General features: G+C 42.0%; 1 protein-coding gene across 17 annotated transcripts in view; it reads right to left on the bottom strand.

The window, feature by feature from the left end:
• The window catches only part of NFIA (nuclear factor I A), a 348,955-nt gene that overhangs the window by 58,094 nt on the left and 272,487 nt on the right, over nt 1-18,374 (bottom strand). For 7 of the 17 annotated variants that reach the window (XM_035333978.1, XM_035333984.1, XM_035333977.1 and 4 more), the window contains 2 exons: nt 4,468-4,554; nt 3,391-3,429 (listed from right to left, as the gene is read on the bottom strand). The exons of 7 other annotated variants lie outside the window; for them this stretch is intronic. In XM_035333978.1, coding sequence (XP_035189869.1) covers nt 3,391-3,429; nt 4,468-4,554 — 126 coding nt within the window. The remainder of the gene's footprint in view (nt 1-3,390; nt 3,430-4,467; nt 4,555-18,374) is intronic. 3 more of the 17 variants (XM_035333988.1, XM_035333982.1, XM_035333986.1) reach the window with 1 other exon arrangement.

Below are 18,374 nucleotides of genomic sequence, written 5' to 3'. Positions count from 1 at the left end.
TACTAACATTATTCTGACTACACACATCTTACACAATAACTCCGTATCGAGTCAGTCACATTGGTAGACCAGCTTATATTCATCTCCAAAGATGACTTCTGGATAATCACCCCAATATTCCCAGTCGCTCTCTGTCACTAGGCTCTTGATGAAGTTTTTGTAAATACCAAAAGCTATGAATGAAACATGGTTTAGATCTTCATTCCCAAGGGACACTCTAAAAAGGAATCACGGAAGCTCAGATATTACCAGGTGGACCATGAACTCAACAACATGCAAAAAAAATAGATGATGCATAAAAACAAGTTGGCTGTTGAATAAAAAACTGCTATGCGGGATGATTTCTTCAAGGATTTTTCATCCTGATGTGAAAATTATTCCAGCAATATCACTGAAATCAATATCAACAGAAATGCTGATCAGCTGCTTTATTTTTATTTTGTATTTTTTCCTGGGGAAGCCTTAATTTCAAGTTTCTTGAAGTTTTGATGGTTATGCTACTGTCAGTCAGAGTAAGTCTGCTCTACTTATTGCTGAGCAAACTTTATTTATCTTCTGCTGAGATATGATCACACTAGCTGCCATCCGTCAGCTTACTGTACTAGTTGCTCCAGTATGCGCAAAATACAATGCAGATGGAAATTCACCCATCCTAATGAAGTGCTCTTTAGTTTCTGCGTTTTGGATGTGTGCTCGCTCCTCTGGTCACATTCTGAGTTCCCATGATCACTGATTAACTACCTGCCAGCGAGCACCTCACTTCACAAAACAAAATCCAGCTTAATGAACGGTGATTTTACAGAAGTAAAATGAAAGCTCCCCATCTATCCACTTATCAAACTCCTGCATATGCATCACCAACACACACAACCAGTTTCCTCAGAACTCGACATCTGACAGATCATCAGGAAAACAGAGCTAATCTATCCGTACCCATCAACATCGTATCATAGGTGACTGCCAGATACTTAAGAAGCTATCCAAAAGAAATGTCACAACTCTTTTTCAAGACACTACAAAAGAAATGTTCCAAATAAAATAAAGCAAATGCACGTACAAGTAAATGAGCCAAAGAACTTAATAAAAAGAGATTGATTAAAATGAGGACCAGAATGTTCAAAAAGGACTAAGAGAGAGAGGTGCCAAAGGCGCATTAAATGGATTCAATGGCTTTAGGTTTTAAATGCTTTTGGACTCCTCAGCAATTTTTAGCCAAAAATGATCATTTGAGTTAGAATCAGGATTCTGATGCCACTTAGGATAGAGACGGTTGAAATTTCTGCTTTGTAAATGAGTACTGCTCCATTTACAAAAGAGAAGTATCAGTTTTACCAGAGGAAAATCTTCTCTACAGGTTCTTAAAACTGCATGACACAATCTTCATTATTATTTTAAAACTCTACCCCATTAAAATCTACCTAAAATATTTTGGTGTGATCTTTCCATCGAGTGTATTATCTTGTCTGTTAATATCTATGTTTACAGCATCATCTGGATTGTCTTATCCCTGTAAATTAGCCTTCATCCCTGCTTTGTTGTCCAAGTGATTCTTTCAATATCTAATAAAGTGGTAACCAACATATTGGCAATTTCTTTAAAATATAATTAGAATTTTATATTTGAAAACTTTAATGAGAGGTGTAATAAACAGCAAGATAACAGTTCAATTTTCTCTGATCTAATGTTACTTTCAGTGTCATTTTGCATTGTATAAATATATATTTTAATAAGAATATGTTTTTTTCTAATGACGTCTTTAAACATCTAGTCATTTAAAATTCATTATTACATTTGTTTCATTTCAAATGTTATTTGAGAGTTTTTCGGCATACTTGGCAGAGGAGATATAGCAGCAGGAAGAGGCTGCAGCCATCCATAGGAGAATATACCTTTATGTGGGTGCTTTGGGGATGGAACATCTATAGCTGTTAGGCAAAAAATGCCATCATAAATTTGGATGGCATTTACAAAGCCCTCTAAAAAGTCTTTGCATATGATTATAGCTGAGGTATGATATTTTTGCAAGTAAAAGACCCAGAATAGATTTATGTTTCAACTATATCTTCCTGAGATGCATATGGATGCTAAATTGCAAGTGATACTAAAGGGAATTTTAGTAACTGAAGAGGATGTAGTCAAATTTTCTGTTTTATTTTTTATTTTTTTTCTCAAAAATCATTTGCTCATTATTTGCATGCCATCAAAAACCACTGGCTATCCAAGCTATATATAACAATGATGGCTGTTAAATGCCAAAGGCATGGGATGGGGATGGGTAAATATGCAAATTTTTTAGACTTGTGACCTCAGTTACTGCATGGTAATGTTTTTAAATTACTTTTATGATGACAAGACTAAGTTTGGTGCTAATATTGGTTTTGAAGACTTAATCGGTATACACAGCCATTGAACATATGTTTTAATTAATAAAATGGCTGTAGACAGGAGTGAAAATAACTCAGGTAATTTAACATGTACTGTAAAGTCACCTGATTTCTACACAATTTGAGGTGAAGAGTTTATACATTATTCCAAAGAAAGAAAGAGTTGCAAGCTGAATTCATGTGCATCATACCAAACTGAAATGGATTTATAATTTGACAGGTCAAGAGTGTACTCATGGAACTGTTATGTATTGCTATCCAGTGGTTCCTGGTATTTTTATGATATGACTGCCTCGGTTTGACAGTCACAGGACTGAACAGTCATCTCGTTTCTCCGTAACACAAAAAATCATTTGTAGCTGATCTACAGCTGCTGTGCTCTTTTCCTGGAAAGTGTCCATTGCTAGTTGTACGCCGGTGAGCGCCTGCTGCAATGGCACTGTGGACCTGCCACCAGCAACTCCTGAGCAAGTCTTGGCAGCTCCCCGTCAGCGAGAACTTTAATGGCTTTCCAACAGATCAGTTCTCAGACAGGTGATATCAGACAGGCGAAATCAGCCTCATTTTTCGGCATTCCCAATAGCTTTAGGATTCTGGAGGAACAAAGACTCCTCCTGGAAAAAATAAAATGTTCCCATTGCAGAGCAGGCAAGAGCGCAGCAGTTTGGCTTTGGCTTCATTTCCAGCGGCACTCTGTCTGCCTGTGTGGTCTGCCCAACACCTCTCTCATCTCCTGTGCAATTTTAAACACATCAGACAGGGAGGCAGAGGGCTCGCAGGGAAAAAGTCCCTAAGAGTTTCATGAAAACAGGCATGGAAAGGGCAGAGGTAACATGTAAGTGCTCCCTCCAGGGCTGTCACTCTGGCAAAGTGCTTAGCATGAGCCCTTCTACTAGACACTGGAGAACCCACACGAGAGGGACAGCTGGTACATCCCCCCAACCACCACAAAATGTCTATGCACCGAGAACAAGAGCATTGGCATTGTTTGAATAAGCACACCCACCATGTAGTGCTCCGCGGTGTTCGGGGTTTCTTAGATATCCTAATTTTATAAAAGAAAGTAAAAGAAGAAAAAAGAAACAAGGTGAGAGAGAACACTATCATATTTTGTAGCAAGCAGGATACTGTGTGAAATCTTGGCCCAGTGAAGTGATAAAGGGGAAGCTTTCAGTTTGCTTAACGGAAAACTTACGAGGAAATAGTAAAATTACCAAAATACCACATTGCAGAAAATGGGCGCATTTAGGTTCAATTAAGCTGTAAAAAGGAAAATGGCACTTTAGCTTACAAAAAGTGAAGGGACAGAGGGAGCTATCAAAAGTAACTTTACAAGATTTGTATGCATGGGGATGCTGCTTCACTGGACCAAGAAAGCTACAGTATGGGACAGGATTTTTCTTTTATTAGACACTTTGCTAGATAGCTTTGTCGAACCTCAGAAACTGCTGCTCTGGCATTATGAAATAATCCTACATAACTTGATCTCATGAGCTTAGAAACACAGAAAAATAGCCATGCCAAATCAGATTACAGGGATCCACCTAGCCCAGTATCCTCTCTCTGACAGTGGTAAGTAATGGATGCCTAGAAAAGAGTAAAAGACCAGGGAAAGCATACACAGTGGTAATTCTCCAAAATACTCTCCCAGCCTCCAATGATTTGTGATTCAAGGACTTCTAAGACAAAGCTGAAATCATAGCATTGAAGATACTCGAATCCAAATGCACAAATTTACACCCCCCCCCACCCCCCTCCCCTTTTTGGATTTCAACCCCCATGAGATTTCTACTAGTCACATAGAAAAGGTTTCACAGTTTGGTGCTGGCAAGTCCAGTGTTCTTGCCACTAACTCGGAATGAGCTCACAGCTTTCAAGCCCAATGATGTTATGTGTATAAGAGCATCCAACACTTTCTCCTACATAAAAAAGTGACATGTGTACTGAGGTGCTCTAAGTGTATATACTTTGGGAGATTTTTTTTTTTAAAGCAAGAATCTGGCTGTAAATTGATATTAACATTTTCCAGTATATGTGTAAAACACATGTTTCAGAAGAATAGAAGAGAGAAACTGTCACTCACTGGGAAGCTTTAGAGCTATCTGGCTCCCTGGGAAACTGCATGCAACTATTCTGGTGTCCAAGGGTTTGACCAGTGAGTTTCCTCTTCCTGCAAAGAATGAATGCAGAAGTAATAGAAAGTCTGAGGGGGGAAGATTTTAGCAAACGGCTAAAGATACTCCTATTCTGCTAACTTCAGCAGGTAGGAAGCAGGTGGTGGTGGAAGAAAAAAGGGTGGGAGAGGAGAAACGCCTACCTTCTCCTCCCAGCAGTTAGCAGAGGGGAAAGGCAGGAGTCTAAACTAGGAGAGACTCACACACTTGCAGTTCAGCCCTCTAAAATCCCTTTGTGGTGCTGCATCAACATGCGGTGATGCCGCCAGGTCATTGCAGTCCCAGCACTGCCACGCAATGCCAGGACGTTCTGCTCTGATTGCCTGGGGTCTTGCTGTGACTCCCTTTCTTGATGGCACTTGGGGACTGAAACTTAACGCTCTGGCATGGCACAGCCTCATTCACGTTGTCACCGGTTACTTATAGAAATCCCATATGCCTGGGCAGGAAAAGTGACTTCTTAAGCATTGTGCTTAATTTACTACCCACTTTTCAGGGGAGTTTTCTGAAGTTGGAATTAATTTTCTAATCCAATTGGTACCTATGTGTCAATTTTTTACTTCATTTATAAAAATAATCAGTAAAAGTAAGGACCTTAAAAAAGGTTCATCCTTTCATTTTTTTGATGGCATATTGACTTTATAAGATTGTAAAGGCATGAGTGATATATTAGGGAGTCCCTATAACTTTACGTAAAGCAAAAATTAGAAAGTGATCGAAAAGTTTTATAGAGGAGAGCAGAAATATAATTTTAAGCCTCTTAAAATTGCCTGAACTGTGAAATCAAGTAATGAACACTAGAAAAGGATCTGTCAGCTGGAATCAAAGCTTAGACTAGTCAGCATTTTCTTCCTAAACCTTATTATGACGAAGATTTTTCATCTCTGCACTCTGTTCAGCCCAACAAATAAACCGGCTTGACCTCCACCTGTTACTTGGCGAAGTCTGCTGTCATCTTTGACTAAACCCTTTTCTTCCCCTTCAAAGCCCTCTGCACCACTGAGAAGGTGGGAAGATGCAGCTGTGCGCTGATTCAAGTGGATACCAGTTCATAACCAGACAGCATTTCACAGCACAAATTACAAGCAACGGAGGAGAAAAAAAAAAAAAAAAATGTAGTGCCAATGAATTCTGGAAGGGGGCAACATTTTTCATCAGTTTAACAATGAGATTTTCATCGAAAGAAGTACTTTTTGTGTGAGATATTATGAACTAGCATTTGGAGCAAGAAACATTTTGCTTATGCCGTAACAATGAGCCTATGCTAACACCACACATGAAGAATTAAATACCATAATGGAAGCTATTTGTGCTTCTCTTATATTGCAGAAGTTGAATGCAGTAGCTATTTCAAAGAGGTTCAGCTCCAAAAGCGCGTGCTTTTCTGGACTTAGGAACAAGTCATGGCTACACACTGCAACATTGCTAAATAAAATGTATATATATATTGTGGAACACAGAACAACAAGATAGGTCATGAGGAAAACTGTATGGCAGTCATTTCTTCAAATATATCATCATGACAAAACCATGCAAGAAGCTTTCTAATACAAAGACATATCAGAAAAAGCCATTTCATATAAAGTTGGACTTCTCTGGGTGATTAATGTTACATTCAACAAAGGAGACAGTGTCTGTCTAATTACATTAAATACTTATCTTCTAGGGATTGGCAGGGTGTTTCTGCTCAATGTCACTTTTCATGACAATGTAATGATAGATCCGTTTACTTACCAGTGCCATTAGCAAAAATTGTACTGTTTTCTCAACTGCCCTCATATCACAAAAATATTTGATTAACACACTGTAGCTTATCTAATACTCTAAGCAACATATTCTGCATAGTTTTCTCTCTATTAAAAGAACAAGATTACAGCTTGTAAAATTTTTATTGCACTCACACAAAAATAAATGAATAATGTGTGATATACTTCAAGTATCTTACTAGTTCACAGAACGGGTTTATTTAATTTGAAAAGCTAACTTATACTTAACACATCAGGATTTGGAGGGAAACGAGGAAACAAACAAAATAGGTGCTCTGATGTACTACTTCCCATCCAGTCTCTAGTTACTATTTCCGTTTCATTTTAGCACGTCTTTGGAAACTTATAGAACCTTAGACCAAAAAAATATAAGGGTTTCATTCCTTTGCTGAAGAATAGATATGGCCATCTCCCAAGTATTTAAAATTCACCGCATCATGAACTGACTCTTCGTAGTCACGCTACTGTGCCAACATACGAAGAACAATAAACCTCTGGAAGAATGTACACAGCAAAGGCAGTTTATATAGTAACGAGATAATTTCATAAACCTATATTGAAAAGAAAGGCTGTGATGTAACATCCTAGCAGTATATATCAGCTACCTGATATTTACTAACAAGGTTAAACTACTATCTGTTTGTCTCAGCACTCTTCATAATTCACTTTTTAATGGATGGACAGGAAAAGTCAGCAGTGTATGGCACAGATCATTTCAGAAATAGGACAAGACAGCTTACGGCAGTATCTGTTTCAAAACGTGCTCCATCTTTCCATAAGATCACATCAAAAGTCTATCCTTAGCAACTACAATACTTCAAATCCACTCGTAAATCCTCCGATGGGTAGATTTCTATTTATGAGTAAAAGGGTGAATCTGAGAAAACAAAGAACCCCAAGGAGGAGGTGCCACAGTCGAATGGTGCCACGTGCAGTCCCCAGGTTCCCACCTTGGGGTTTTGTTTGCGTGCAGAGGAAGGCACGTGGGAAGCTTCGTTCCACGAGGAGCAAGGACATCAAGGCCATTTTGTTACAGCTCCTCACGGTGCCACAAAATGGCAGCAAGCGCGTACCCCAAGTGGCTCCCGTTCGGCAGGACTCGGCACGGCGAGGCAGAATTAACCAGCGCCGGCTTTCAAAGCCCCTACAAGTGACTCTTGCAGCGAGAGGACGACACCGCAGCCAACTGCCACATGTGACTCTCCAAATTAATAATGGATTTAGGATTTAGTTCCCTGAGCTGCGAGGGTGTGGGGTGTGTCCGCAATTATCTAGATATAAGTCTGACACACATTATGCTTCTATCAATGTCATTTCCCTTAGTAGCCAACAGATTATCAGCAGCTTTGTGATATTCCAGGTGTCAAAGAAGAATTAAAACCACAACAATTGCACAAACAAAGGGACAAAAGACGGGATACGTGTTTCTGAGCTCTGCATATCAATTTAATATGTGCAGCTGACAATGATGCAAATGTCCTCGGGAGAGAGGCAGCAAGATCTGTGCCCAAACATACACACACCACCGTCAGCAAGATGGCAGAGAACAGAAGCAGTAGGATTCCCAGCCCAGGACACATGCCTCAGCAGGCAAAGCAACCCAACGAAACAATCCTCTGGTTGGGGAGAATTTTGGAAGCACCTGATATGGAAAAGGGCCCTAAACAAGCCAGATGGTACTTTTAGCTGGCAGCAGAAAGTAGGAGACAGCCAAAAACATTACAGCATTTCCCCAAGAGGCCAGCAAATCGATTTTTAACCTTTTTTTTTATTTATTTATTTTTTAAGAGTGACGCTATGAATATAAAAAATAATGTTTCTATGCATTTTTAAATTGCTAATTTTATGAATAACACACTTAAGAAGGCAACAACTGGCAGAGATGAGAAAGCAATGGATTCTCACTTTCCCGCGGTAGTTGTATATTCGACATCAGGTTTCTATTCAGTCACTGCCACTGTTTACTCTGAATTAAGTGCCAGTTTTTGTTCAGGGTTTTCCACAATAACGTTAAAGAGAAAAATTCTGCAACAGTAGAGAAAGAGCACTGTAAAATCACAACAGCACAACAGTTCTCACAAGGTGGGAGAAATGCTCTTTGCAAGACTGCTTAGCCCTCTTACAGCCTGCCCCCCCAAAATTCCTGGGTTTCTAGATGATCATTTTTTAACAGAGGGGAAACAATTTATTTAATACCTACAAGTTCCCATTTGGCTAAGGATTTGCGTAAGAAATACAGCTGTTTTGGGGATCTTTTAATTTTTAAAAGCTCCAACTGGCCAGAACTGGCAATTCTGCCTGGATTACAGGACTGACTGCTTTTGGGACTCATTTTGATGTCAGGCGTTGAACCTTCGATAGTCCACAGCAATTTCTTGCACAGCACGTTCAGATTAGGTCTGGCCAAGTGGTTTTCACTCAAGAAATGGCAAGGGGACATACGTTGTAAGGACTGAAAGAGCAGGGAGAGACCCTTTGCTTCAAACATGCCTCTCACATTGAGGATTGGAGAAGTTCAGAGGAAGAGTGAGGATGGTGCCTTACTTTCATTTGTCGCTATTTCAGTGAAGAGTATGGCGAGCCCTAAGACAGGGTTAAATCTGGACTACGTCCAAAGTGCTTTCTCCTGTTCAGAGCACAGTAGTGCATTAGCGTACTACATCACAGATAAAACTCCTGGAGACAAACGTGGGCTGCTGTAATAAAATGGGATGTTACACTAAGTACAAAGAAAGATAATCCATACGTTTATATTTTTTTCCAATCTCAATGACTATAAATCCTTACTTTTAAAATAAAAGCTATTTCCTTCCTACTTAGGTGGAACCTAAGACTTTTGCTGATAAAATGGCCCCACTCTTTTCCAGAGCACTGCTCTTGGACATGAGGACTGGTGGTACCATTTCATTTTGCTGGCTTTTGGGGGATCAAAGATCTTCAGGCAAATCCCAGTGAGGGAAATGAAGACTGTGCACAAAACAGCAAAACACAGCCTATAATTTTCCAGCTAATTTTAGCTACAGGATATCTTATGTTATGCTTTTTGGTGTATATCGCACTAATAATAACTGCATGATAGCTGATGTAAGAGAAGAGCAGAAGGAATGAGCTCACCAGGGCTGCTGGCCGTGCAAGAGCAGCGTGGACAAGCCGAGGTGGAAGATGCTGTGGATTACCTGCTCGCCTCCAAGCAAGACACCAATGAACTCAGAATGAAGCTACAGCCAGCACACGTGCTAGAGGAAGACACTGATGTACTTTAAGTCTTTGTGGAGCCAGAAAACATAAGAAAAATAGGATTATTTAAACAGTGTCCCTTATTTGGGCTGCAATGTCCTTTTTACATCACTCCAGCGGGCTATATGGGGACGAGCTGAGGGGTAGCACTGCATTTGTGCCATAAGCTGTGGGGTTATGGGTCAAGGTTACAGACTGCCCACTCTGGGGAAACAAAACAGCTGCCATCACAGCACATATAAGTTCCTGGGGGTATAGGACAGCTCTGCAGCCACTGAGCCAAATTGTTACCTGAGCTAAAAAGCCGCTAGACAGATTTCTCTGCTTTCCTGCGCTCACTGACTGCTGTGGTCAAAGTGTTGGGGCAGCAACTAACTCTGAAGAAGTTGGTACCTTGTCAGAGGTAGCATATTGGACGAGGTGAGCCTTCAGCCCTGTTGGTAAGAACCGTTTTCTTCCTCTCTGTGGGCAGATCCACAGTTTTTGATGTGAGCATTTGGAGGCTGGCATGTGCTGCACTTAGCAGCTGAGAAGCAGGAAAATTGCAGTAGGTATCCAGCTCAGTGAAGTTAAGAGCTCAGGAATGCTCCTGGTTTTGTGCAGAAGCAGTGGATGAGGAACATCTAGAGTCAGCGCAACAAACACAGTGTGGGAAAGGAAACAAAAAGAGAGAGAAGCGTAACACAGTCTGCTTCCCCTTCCCGTTCCTGCACCATCTTCTCTCCGTCCCCTAACACCTCTCGTTGCACATTTCAACTTGGGTGAGAATGTTTGCTTTAAAACGAAGCCTGTTTTCTCCTTTAAAACAAAGATCAAAATGTGTACAGTAGCTGCACTGTGTTATGCAGCGTAGTGATGGTTGTTCTGGGAATGTTAATAAACAGTGCCGAGAGCAGAACTTCTGCATAAAAAAGGGTGTATGTTACATCTCTCCTCCTCTCCCCCGTTTCATGCAGTATTTACACAGCTGTGCTTTGTAAAATGTGTAGGGGAGTTTTTTGTTATTATTTTTTGGTAATTTATTTACCTAAGATAGCCCAGCATCTGTTTTGTGGTGAGCTTCTTTCACAAAGTTTCACAGTTGCCTTGACTGATGCAAAAGGAGGTCATGGTCCTTGCTCAGTGATCCTAAAACCATTTGTTTCAACCACTTAGCCATTCTGTTTGGCTAATTTGTGTCCTGTTCTGTGTTTTTGGTTTGTCCTCTGCTTAGAAATGCACATCCCTTGGGGACCGATCTGGCTAGGTGAGTATTTTAGTTATCTGTTTTATAAAATGCAGAAGTGCACAGGAATTTGCAATAATATGCATCATTTACTGGCTCTCAATACGTATATATTGGCTCTGAAGACTACTAATATTTTCCAGCTGCCTCCAAAACCAAAGTTCAGTGCAGTCTACGCAGTGGGTCCTTTCCCATGACTGCCTACACAGGTGATGAAGACTTTTCCTGTGTCCTGAAGAATTAATAAACCTGAACATTTCTGTACCAGCATACTAGGAGATAAAATATTGCTTCTGCTTCCCAAACACATTAGAACAAGCAAGTCTGCTGATCTCAACTGCTAAGACAGCACATGAAAGGAATGCAGTCCATTTCCTAACCAAGATCTAATCTATAGAAGAGTTTATAGATCCAAGTCAACATCCTGAATTGGTCCCAGAAGCAAATAGAAAAAAAAAAAAAAAAGAAAGAAACTAGTTTTCAACTTTTGGAAGACAGGTACAATACTCTCAATGTGTTGAATCCCATTTTGCAATTAAACAGTCCCATGCTGCCCTATCAGATGATCTTCAAGGATAACTGCATCAGAGCAGACCCGTCTGGAGCTCTCAGAGATTCATGTCTGACAGCAAGCAATGCTTAGCCATGTTCACACAGAGGGTGCTTCCATCCTTCAGCAGCTTTGTACTTGAGCTTTCAGAGATTATTGCTGAAAGCATGCAGAAAGGGTCTGCTTTTGTCCCAGTAATGAGGAAGCTCACAGGTTTCACTTGGTGACAACGGTGAAGCATAAACCATCTCACTGTCTTTGCTTCATTTGTGTATGTTAAAGAGGGTAGGTGGCAGAATACAGCTCAGCCCGCAAGGACATCTGAAGAACATTAGGTACGTGGACTATTGATGCAGCCCTCCCGTCCCTGCAATCCCTTTATCTCCAGGAAGCATTTCCCCAGCCTTTGTCAAGGAACAATTTTCTATGTGCTAAATCTTCCTTATCAATGTGAAAAATGGCTCAGACGGGGCCACCTGTGTGTGGAGCCGAAGATCAGCTCAGGTGGTCTTACGGCGGTCACGGCACGCAGAAGATCTGCTTTTAAAGTTGGTCATTAAAGTCAGTGAGAACGGTGTGTGTGCATGATGGCAGCACTAGGGCAGCTGAAAACACAGCTTTAACTCGAGATCTGAAGTGAAGCACTTTCTGCAGTTTTTACGGCAGAACTCCTACAGGTCTGTACCCCTTTTAAACGACGGATTTAAAATAATTCCCGACGTCTGGAATTAGGTGCAAAGGGCAGGGCTGTGACACCGAGTGACTGACTTCTCTGGGACCGTAACGAAGGGGCGCCTTTCTCAGGGGATTACAGCACAGCTGAGGTATGTGCTCCAACACTTGCATGCGACCACTGATTTTAGTAAAAATGGAAAGTACAGTTTAGGGGGAATCTCAGGGCCAAATCTGCTGTGTTGTCTGGTTTCTGGGGGAAAAAACCACAAAACAGAGCCTTTGATAGGTGTGAAAACATCTAGAACTTTTCAATCTGAACGGACTTTTCAATCAGTAGTTCTTTTCCCATCTCTCACTTCCTTCCTGCATGTTGAAGCAGTAACGCCAACAGCATGGCATGTTGTCACAGGTCTCATGCCACTATGGGAATTGCCAAAGAAAAGCTGAGCTATTGATCCAGTAGTAATTTGCTGTCAAAATGACGACGCCTATTACAGCAAATGAGTAGTGTTAATCATTTGACTTGATGAACATTATTGGGAAGAAGTGACAATGCTCAAAGCACCACAGCTGACCTCCTGCATTTTTCCTGGCTCACGTTACGTTCTTGATCTTTGCTGGCCTACCAATTAGCGTTTAAGTTATCCATTAAGGTGCAGCTCTGGAAAAGTTCTGTTTAAAATAAACAACAACTTATATTGGTGAGTAACTCATCAACTATGCAGCAGGCTGATTCTGAGTGCCTGGCAGAGAAACACACATTTTGTGCCGTATCTGATAAAAGATCTATAATGTGCTAACACAAACCTATCATGTAGCACCTGTGACTAACAGATTGTGATATCAAAGTCTTGATGCCTAAGTGCTCCTGTAAATGCATTAAACTTTTAGCGGCAGGAACTGTAGACTGCCAGTGACAAGGAGCTGATACGGTGTTTCAGTAAAAGTTGATAAGTGTTATTTCTCTAAGAAGAAAAGAAAGCTCTTGCGTTCTCAAGAACCACTGGGCAGCTTGTGTTTTGATGGGATACTGCAATTCAGAGAGCAGGAATAAGGGAACACGTGGACTCTATGGAAGCAAGAAACACTTAAGGGAAGTTCCTTATTTTACTGGAGCTGAAGGTCTTTAAGTATGCTCTCATTCTGCATCTCCCTATGGGCATCTGCCTGTTCACCTGAAACCCGCAGCACCCACACGGGGCACGTTTAACTCCACGTATCACTGATGGAAGCAAGAAAGGCAGCACAGGCCAGGCTGCTTCTCACCGGTGGCAGAACAATGTTGTTGGAAGACTCTGTAAGAGTTGGAGAAATGTGGGGAGCTGTGTATAACGCCTTGGAGATGAGACGTATGTGTCTGAACAGGGATGGGGAAACGAGGTGCATGGGAGCAGGAATCCTAGGCACAGTGCACGGTCTAACACAGCTCAGAAAGAGTTCTTTATTAGAAATAAGCAGTGGACGTGAGCATGGACCTGGGAGGCAAGAGGTTTTGTCTGCTGTACCGTTCGTGGTACGTCTTCAGCTTAACGGCACCAATCAGCCTGCTGAAGTTCTCTGTGCTGTAAACCACAATGTTCTGGCCATCAGAGAAACTTGATCCACTTCTGACCTCCCGTTAGAAAAGCCAAACTATGCCGTGGCTGGAGGTTTGTCTGGTTGTGCAATGTTCCTGCTGTCTGCAGATATTAAGTTCAATGGAGGTAAAAAAGGCACTGGTGCCTGCTGATAGAAGTGTCAAGGTATGTAATGAAGTTGCCACACAAGGCAGGTACAATCTTCATGGCTATGAGTGGGTTGTCTGTTTTTTTCTTTACACACTGAGAATTGGAGGGCAACACAATGTCACATCTGGGAAATACTGAGTAAATATAATTGGCAGGGATCCTGGATGCAGACCTCCTCTAGCTCTAAGAAATTGAGACGTTTCCTTGTTTTTGTCTTTCCTAAGTGGGTATATGAGTATCCAACCAATTCAGCTTAAGGAAGTTAATAAAGACTGTGAAATTCCTGTGCCTACTTATGATCCATGCAGTGAAATCTGCCCACTACAGCAAGTCACAGAAAAGTAATGCTGGAGTTTTATTTGATATTGATTACTCCAGGTCTGAAATCGAATGTTTTCCCAGAAAAAAAAAAGATTTTTTTTTCCTTTATTTTATATGAAACATGGTTCTCATGTTTTTCATATTTTCTACAGTCAATACTTTGAATCGTTGGCAGTAATGTAGCACAGTCACTGCAGACTTCTCCGCGCTCTGACTTAGCGTGTGATGTTGAATTTGATGAGTCCATAGACCTTTTGCCTGAGGACAGATCGGATGTACTCCGCATCACTGATGCTGGGACACACTGCACAGATTTTCTTTTCTAGGTAGTGCCAGACAGCAACAGCGTTTAGGGCATGAAGAACACGTACAGAACACACTCTAGGATCTCCCTTCTACCACTTCTCTGGCATTTCTAAGATTCAATTCTGAACAGACTCTGAAATTAAACTCATCTGATCTATGCCTGAATGAGTCTTTCCAACTTGCAAGGCATAAATAAAAGGTTCTTAGTGAATATGGAGAAGTTTTCTTGCATGTTGAGAATCTTTTAAAAAACCAGCCCACTCCAGATTTACGAAGGCAGTTATTTGAAATAGCTTGGACCAGTTGCCTGCATAAGGTCCTTCCATAACCAGCACTGGGGAGAGATGTGGCACTGCTAAGTTAGAGGTCACTGCCACTGCAAGGAGAAGGTTCCAGAATAGGATCTCAGCTCCACAGCTGCATAGAAATTGCTCAGAAATTATTTTCAGACAGTCCCATAGATAGTGGCATGAGAATGAACAGAGCTAGCCTGAGTGGTGTAGTAAGCAATCATGAGGCTGACTTTAATAGCATCTTTACTATCAAAGACGTGTCCAGCAGTCTAACAGGGAACTCTCTAGCTTACTGTAGGTTCATATAATATTATCAACTCCATGAGATCCTAGAACTGTAAATATGTCTTTCAGGCATGGAGTGCAAGTGTGATTATTAACTCCTTAAGGTTTTTTGCACTGAAAGACTCATTTGGTTCCTGGGGTTTTCACGGCGAAGACATGCAAGAGCTCAGGGCAGAGCAGCAGGGTGCAGCTGGGGTGGGAGAAGGTGGGTTCCCACAACACAAAAAGCCACATCCCTCCTTCTGCGGAAGGACCGCAGAGCTCAGCCCATTCTGAAAATGGGTGCAGTGCTGTAAGTTGGTCAAGACGGCAACTGAAGCAGAGCTAATTGTCCCCTCAGAAATCCCAAGGAGTACAAACACCTACCTCTCTTGGGATTATTGCCCTCCAGAGACCAAACTAACTTGAGGAAATAAAAGCACCAGGAAGATCTAAGTAAAGAAACTAAGAGGATGCTGTGAATTTACATTTTAAACATTTTTTCCACGCCACACTGTAGAAACACAATGGGAGTAAAATTGGCAAATACCATCCATATGCTACCCTACAAAAGGACTGACAGAGCACAATGTGAATATTACTCCTGGACAGAATCAGAGAATGCATTAAAAAATGCATAAGTAGGATACTGATATATATTAACTCAATCTTATTATGGAATTAAAAAGCTTATACCTGTAATTATGGCTTACCCCCTTTACCAGCAGACCTGCCACAGAACTGAACAGAGGCCAGCTTTATACCGGAGTTCAAAGCCAGGATGATGTTGCCTTATTTTCTTACTAACATCATCTTTATCCTCTCTTGCCCTTCTTCTCAGTTAACAAGAGTTATGTACTGAAAGTGCTGAGATAAAGTAATGGTAAGGAGGATACCGCAAAAGGTATTTGAAAAGCAGAAGTAATTTACTACATGTCTGCTTTGTTTTACTTCCTAAGCCTTCCTGTTGTGAGAGGAAATTCATCTTTTCTGGCAGACTCCAGCCTTTTTAGGCCTGAGAGCTCCCCAGGAGCTTTCGAGTGCAGGTAAATGGATGTGAGACTCCAGGAGTACAGTACAAGAACATGGAATTAATGTTGGTTTTTGCTTTGGCTGTCACGTCTGACGTACAAGGAGAGTGCTATATCCTCGCTTGCAAGAAGTATCTAGATGTAAAAAACACAAGGCTGAGTCCTCTGCTCATTACCATGGGTCTGAAATGCCAAGAATGGAAAGGTCGTGCTGCTGGTGGGTGAAGCACAGAGGACTCATGCCCCGCAAAGTCTCCACATGAGGCAGATGTCAGGGTGCCCAGAGCCCTGGGCCCTATGAAGTAAGAGCTCAGAGGAAGGGCTGTGGCTGGACAATAGGTGCAGCTTGTATTCTGCACGCAGCAGAGACCCCGAGAGTAGGCACAGGGGAAGCATCCACTGCCTAATCTAAATAGCACACAGAGTGGTTTTGTCCTCTTCTGTTCTCCTGCCAGTTTGCACATATGTTCTGAGTATACAGCCTGCCCTCCAAAGACCACTTACAGGGGCAATCACAGGGAAGCAAAGCAGGAAGAAAGTATCCAAAAAGGGAATTTGTTCAAGAGAAAGAAATGGAGACAGATGTAGAGTGACTAGTCACGGCTGGCGGTAAATAACCCTCTGCCTGGAGTGCTTTCTAAGAGGAGTTCACATATTCCATTTCATATTTCCTTTCTAGGAAGTCAAATCTTTGTTTTCCTGGCATTTGTTCTTTTTTTCTTTCCCTATATATTTTTTCCTGCTGTACGGTGTGAAATTGTTTTCTCCTTTTCCGTTTCGTTTCTATGCTGCGTTCTCTTTCAAGTGTGACATTTCTCCAGCCACCCTCTCCTGCAGACCTCGTTTCCCTGCACCGTCCCAGGCAACATTTGCTATAACCCTCTCCTACCCCCCGTGCCTTGAGCACTGCCCTCTTCCTCTGTACATGCACCGACATACGGAGTTCTCCACACCTGCTCCTGCGTTACAGTCCCCACTTTTTCTCACGTGCACACCTCAGAATTAAGCAAATGCAAGACACATCGACAGAATATTCATCCTCTCACTCCCATAAACCTGTCAAGGCACATAGGCCAAGAAGCTATCTCTGCATAAATCTAAATCTCCTGCAAGGAAGCAATCTACTCAGAGGTAATAAAGCCAAAGGATATATTATTATCTTTGGTGTGGATCCTATTGGGCCGGGAGGTTGGCTGCTGGCTCCTCACTCTGAACTTTCCTTCCCTGCCAGAGCAGCTAGCCCACAGACACGTCTAAGCTTCCTTTCCTTGCTCTGATTTCCTCCTCCCGTTGTTTGGCTGGTTACCCAAAGGACAGGGTTCAATTATGGGGTTTGGGAACCTGGCTTATGCTGCTCTGCCAGCACGGGACAGAACTTGAGCTTGCTTTCAGGAGCAGCATCCTTCTGTACTGCTGATACCTGCATTATCCCACGCAGCACAGAGTGAACCACAGAGAAGGAATGCCAAGTGAAACAAAAGGATGGATTTAGTCTTTAAACTTCTGTGAATTTCACTGAGAAAAGCAAAGCAAAACAAAACAAAACAAGACACAGAAGAAACTCAGAGATTACTGTATGTTAAAACTGTGCCATCATTTTCGACTGTAGATTAAATAAACGGCAAGGCCTTTCTCTGGACAGGAGAGACATTGGAAAGGACAGATCTGAAACAGAGCAGGGGCTTCACCCTCTCAGAGAGTAGCACTGTGGCAAGACACCAGGTAATAGGATGTTAACCCCATTTGTAAGGCTTTCAGATGACCAGGATTTCCAGGCAGATGCCTCACTGAACGTCATAACACGTTTTATACTTATGGAAATAAAGCACCCATGTCAAATACAAAGGACCAAACATTAGCATCAGACCTGGATGTGGTTGCTGAGGTAAGGCATGGCACTGTGCACAGCATCAAGGCAGGATGTGCCCCTCTCTGCTACTCAGGGGGGAGCACTTTGTTCCAGAGACATACCACCGTCGCCTTGGCATGAAAGGACACCAGTTGTTGTGGCTTTCACCACTGATGAGCTGGGGTTTGGGTAATCTTCCTGCCAGCTGTGCTCTCACAGGTTTTACAGAGAAGCTGAGGCAATGAATTCACAGGAGGGGCTGCTGGAAAGCCACAGCAGAAGTCTCAGGGTGGGGCTGAGTGGCTATAGCATGAAGATTGAAAGTGCATCCCACGCAAGCAGGATAAAGCTCTTTTTCTTCTCTGCAGCAACAGTGATAGATAGCTTGATGAATCTGAGCCATATCTAGTTGGTACCTGGCTTGAGTCCCTCACGTTGCAAGGTGATTTTCTGCCATTTTACAGGCAAGCCTATGCAGAACTGGGGATTTTTCATAATAGAAGAGGAAGGTCATGAGGAAGGAAGTTCTCTTCTCTTCTCTTCTCTTCTCTTCTCTTCTCTTCTCTTCTCTT

The sequence above is a fragment of the Oxyura jamaicensis genome, chromosome 8 (genome assembly GCF_011077185.1).
Source record: "Oxyura jamaicensis isolate SHBP4307 breed ruddy duck chromosome 8, BPBGC_Ojam_1.0, whole genome shotgun sequence".
Lineage (NCBI taxonomy): Eukaryota > Metazoa > Chordata > Aves > Anseriformes > Anatidae > Oxyura > Oxyura jamaicensis.
This window is presented reverse-complemented; position numbering and strand designations above follow the sequence as displayed.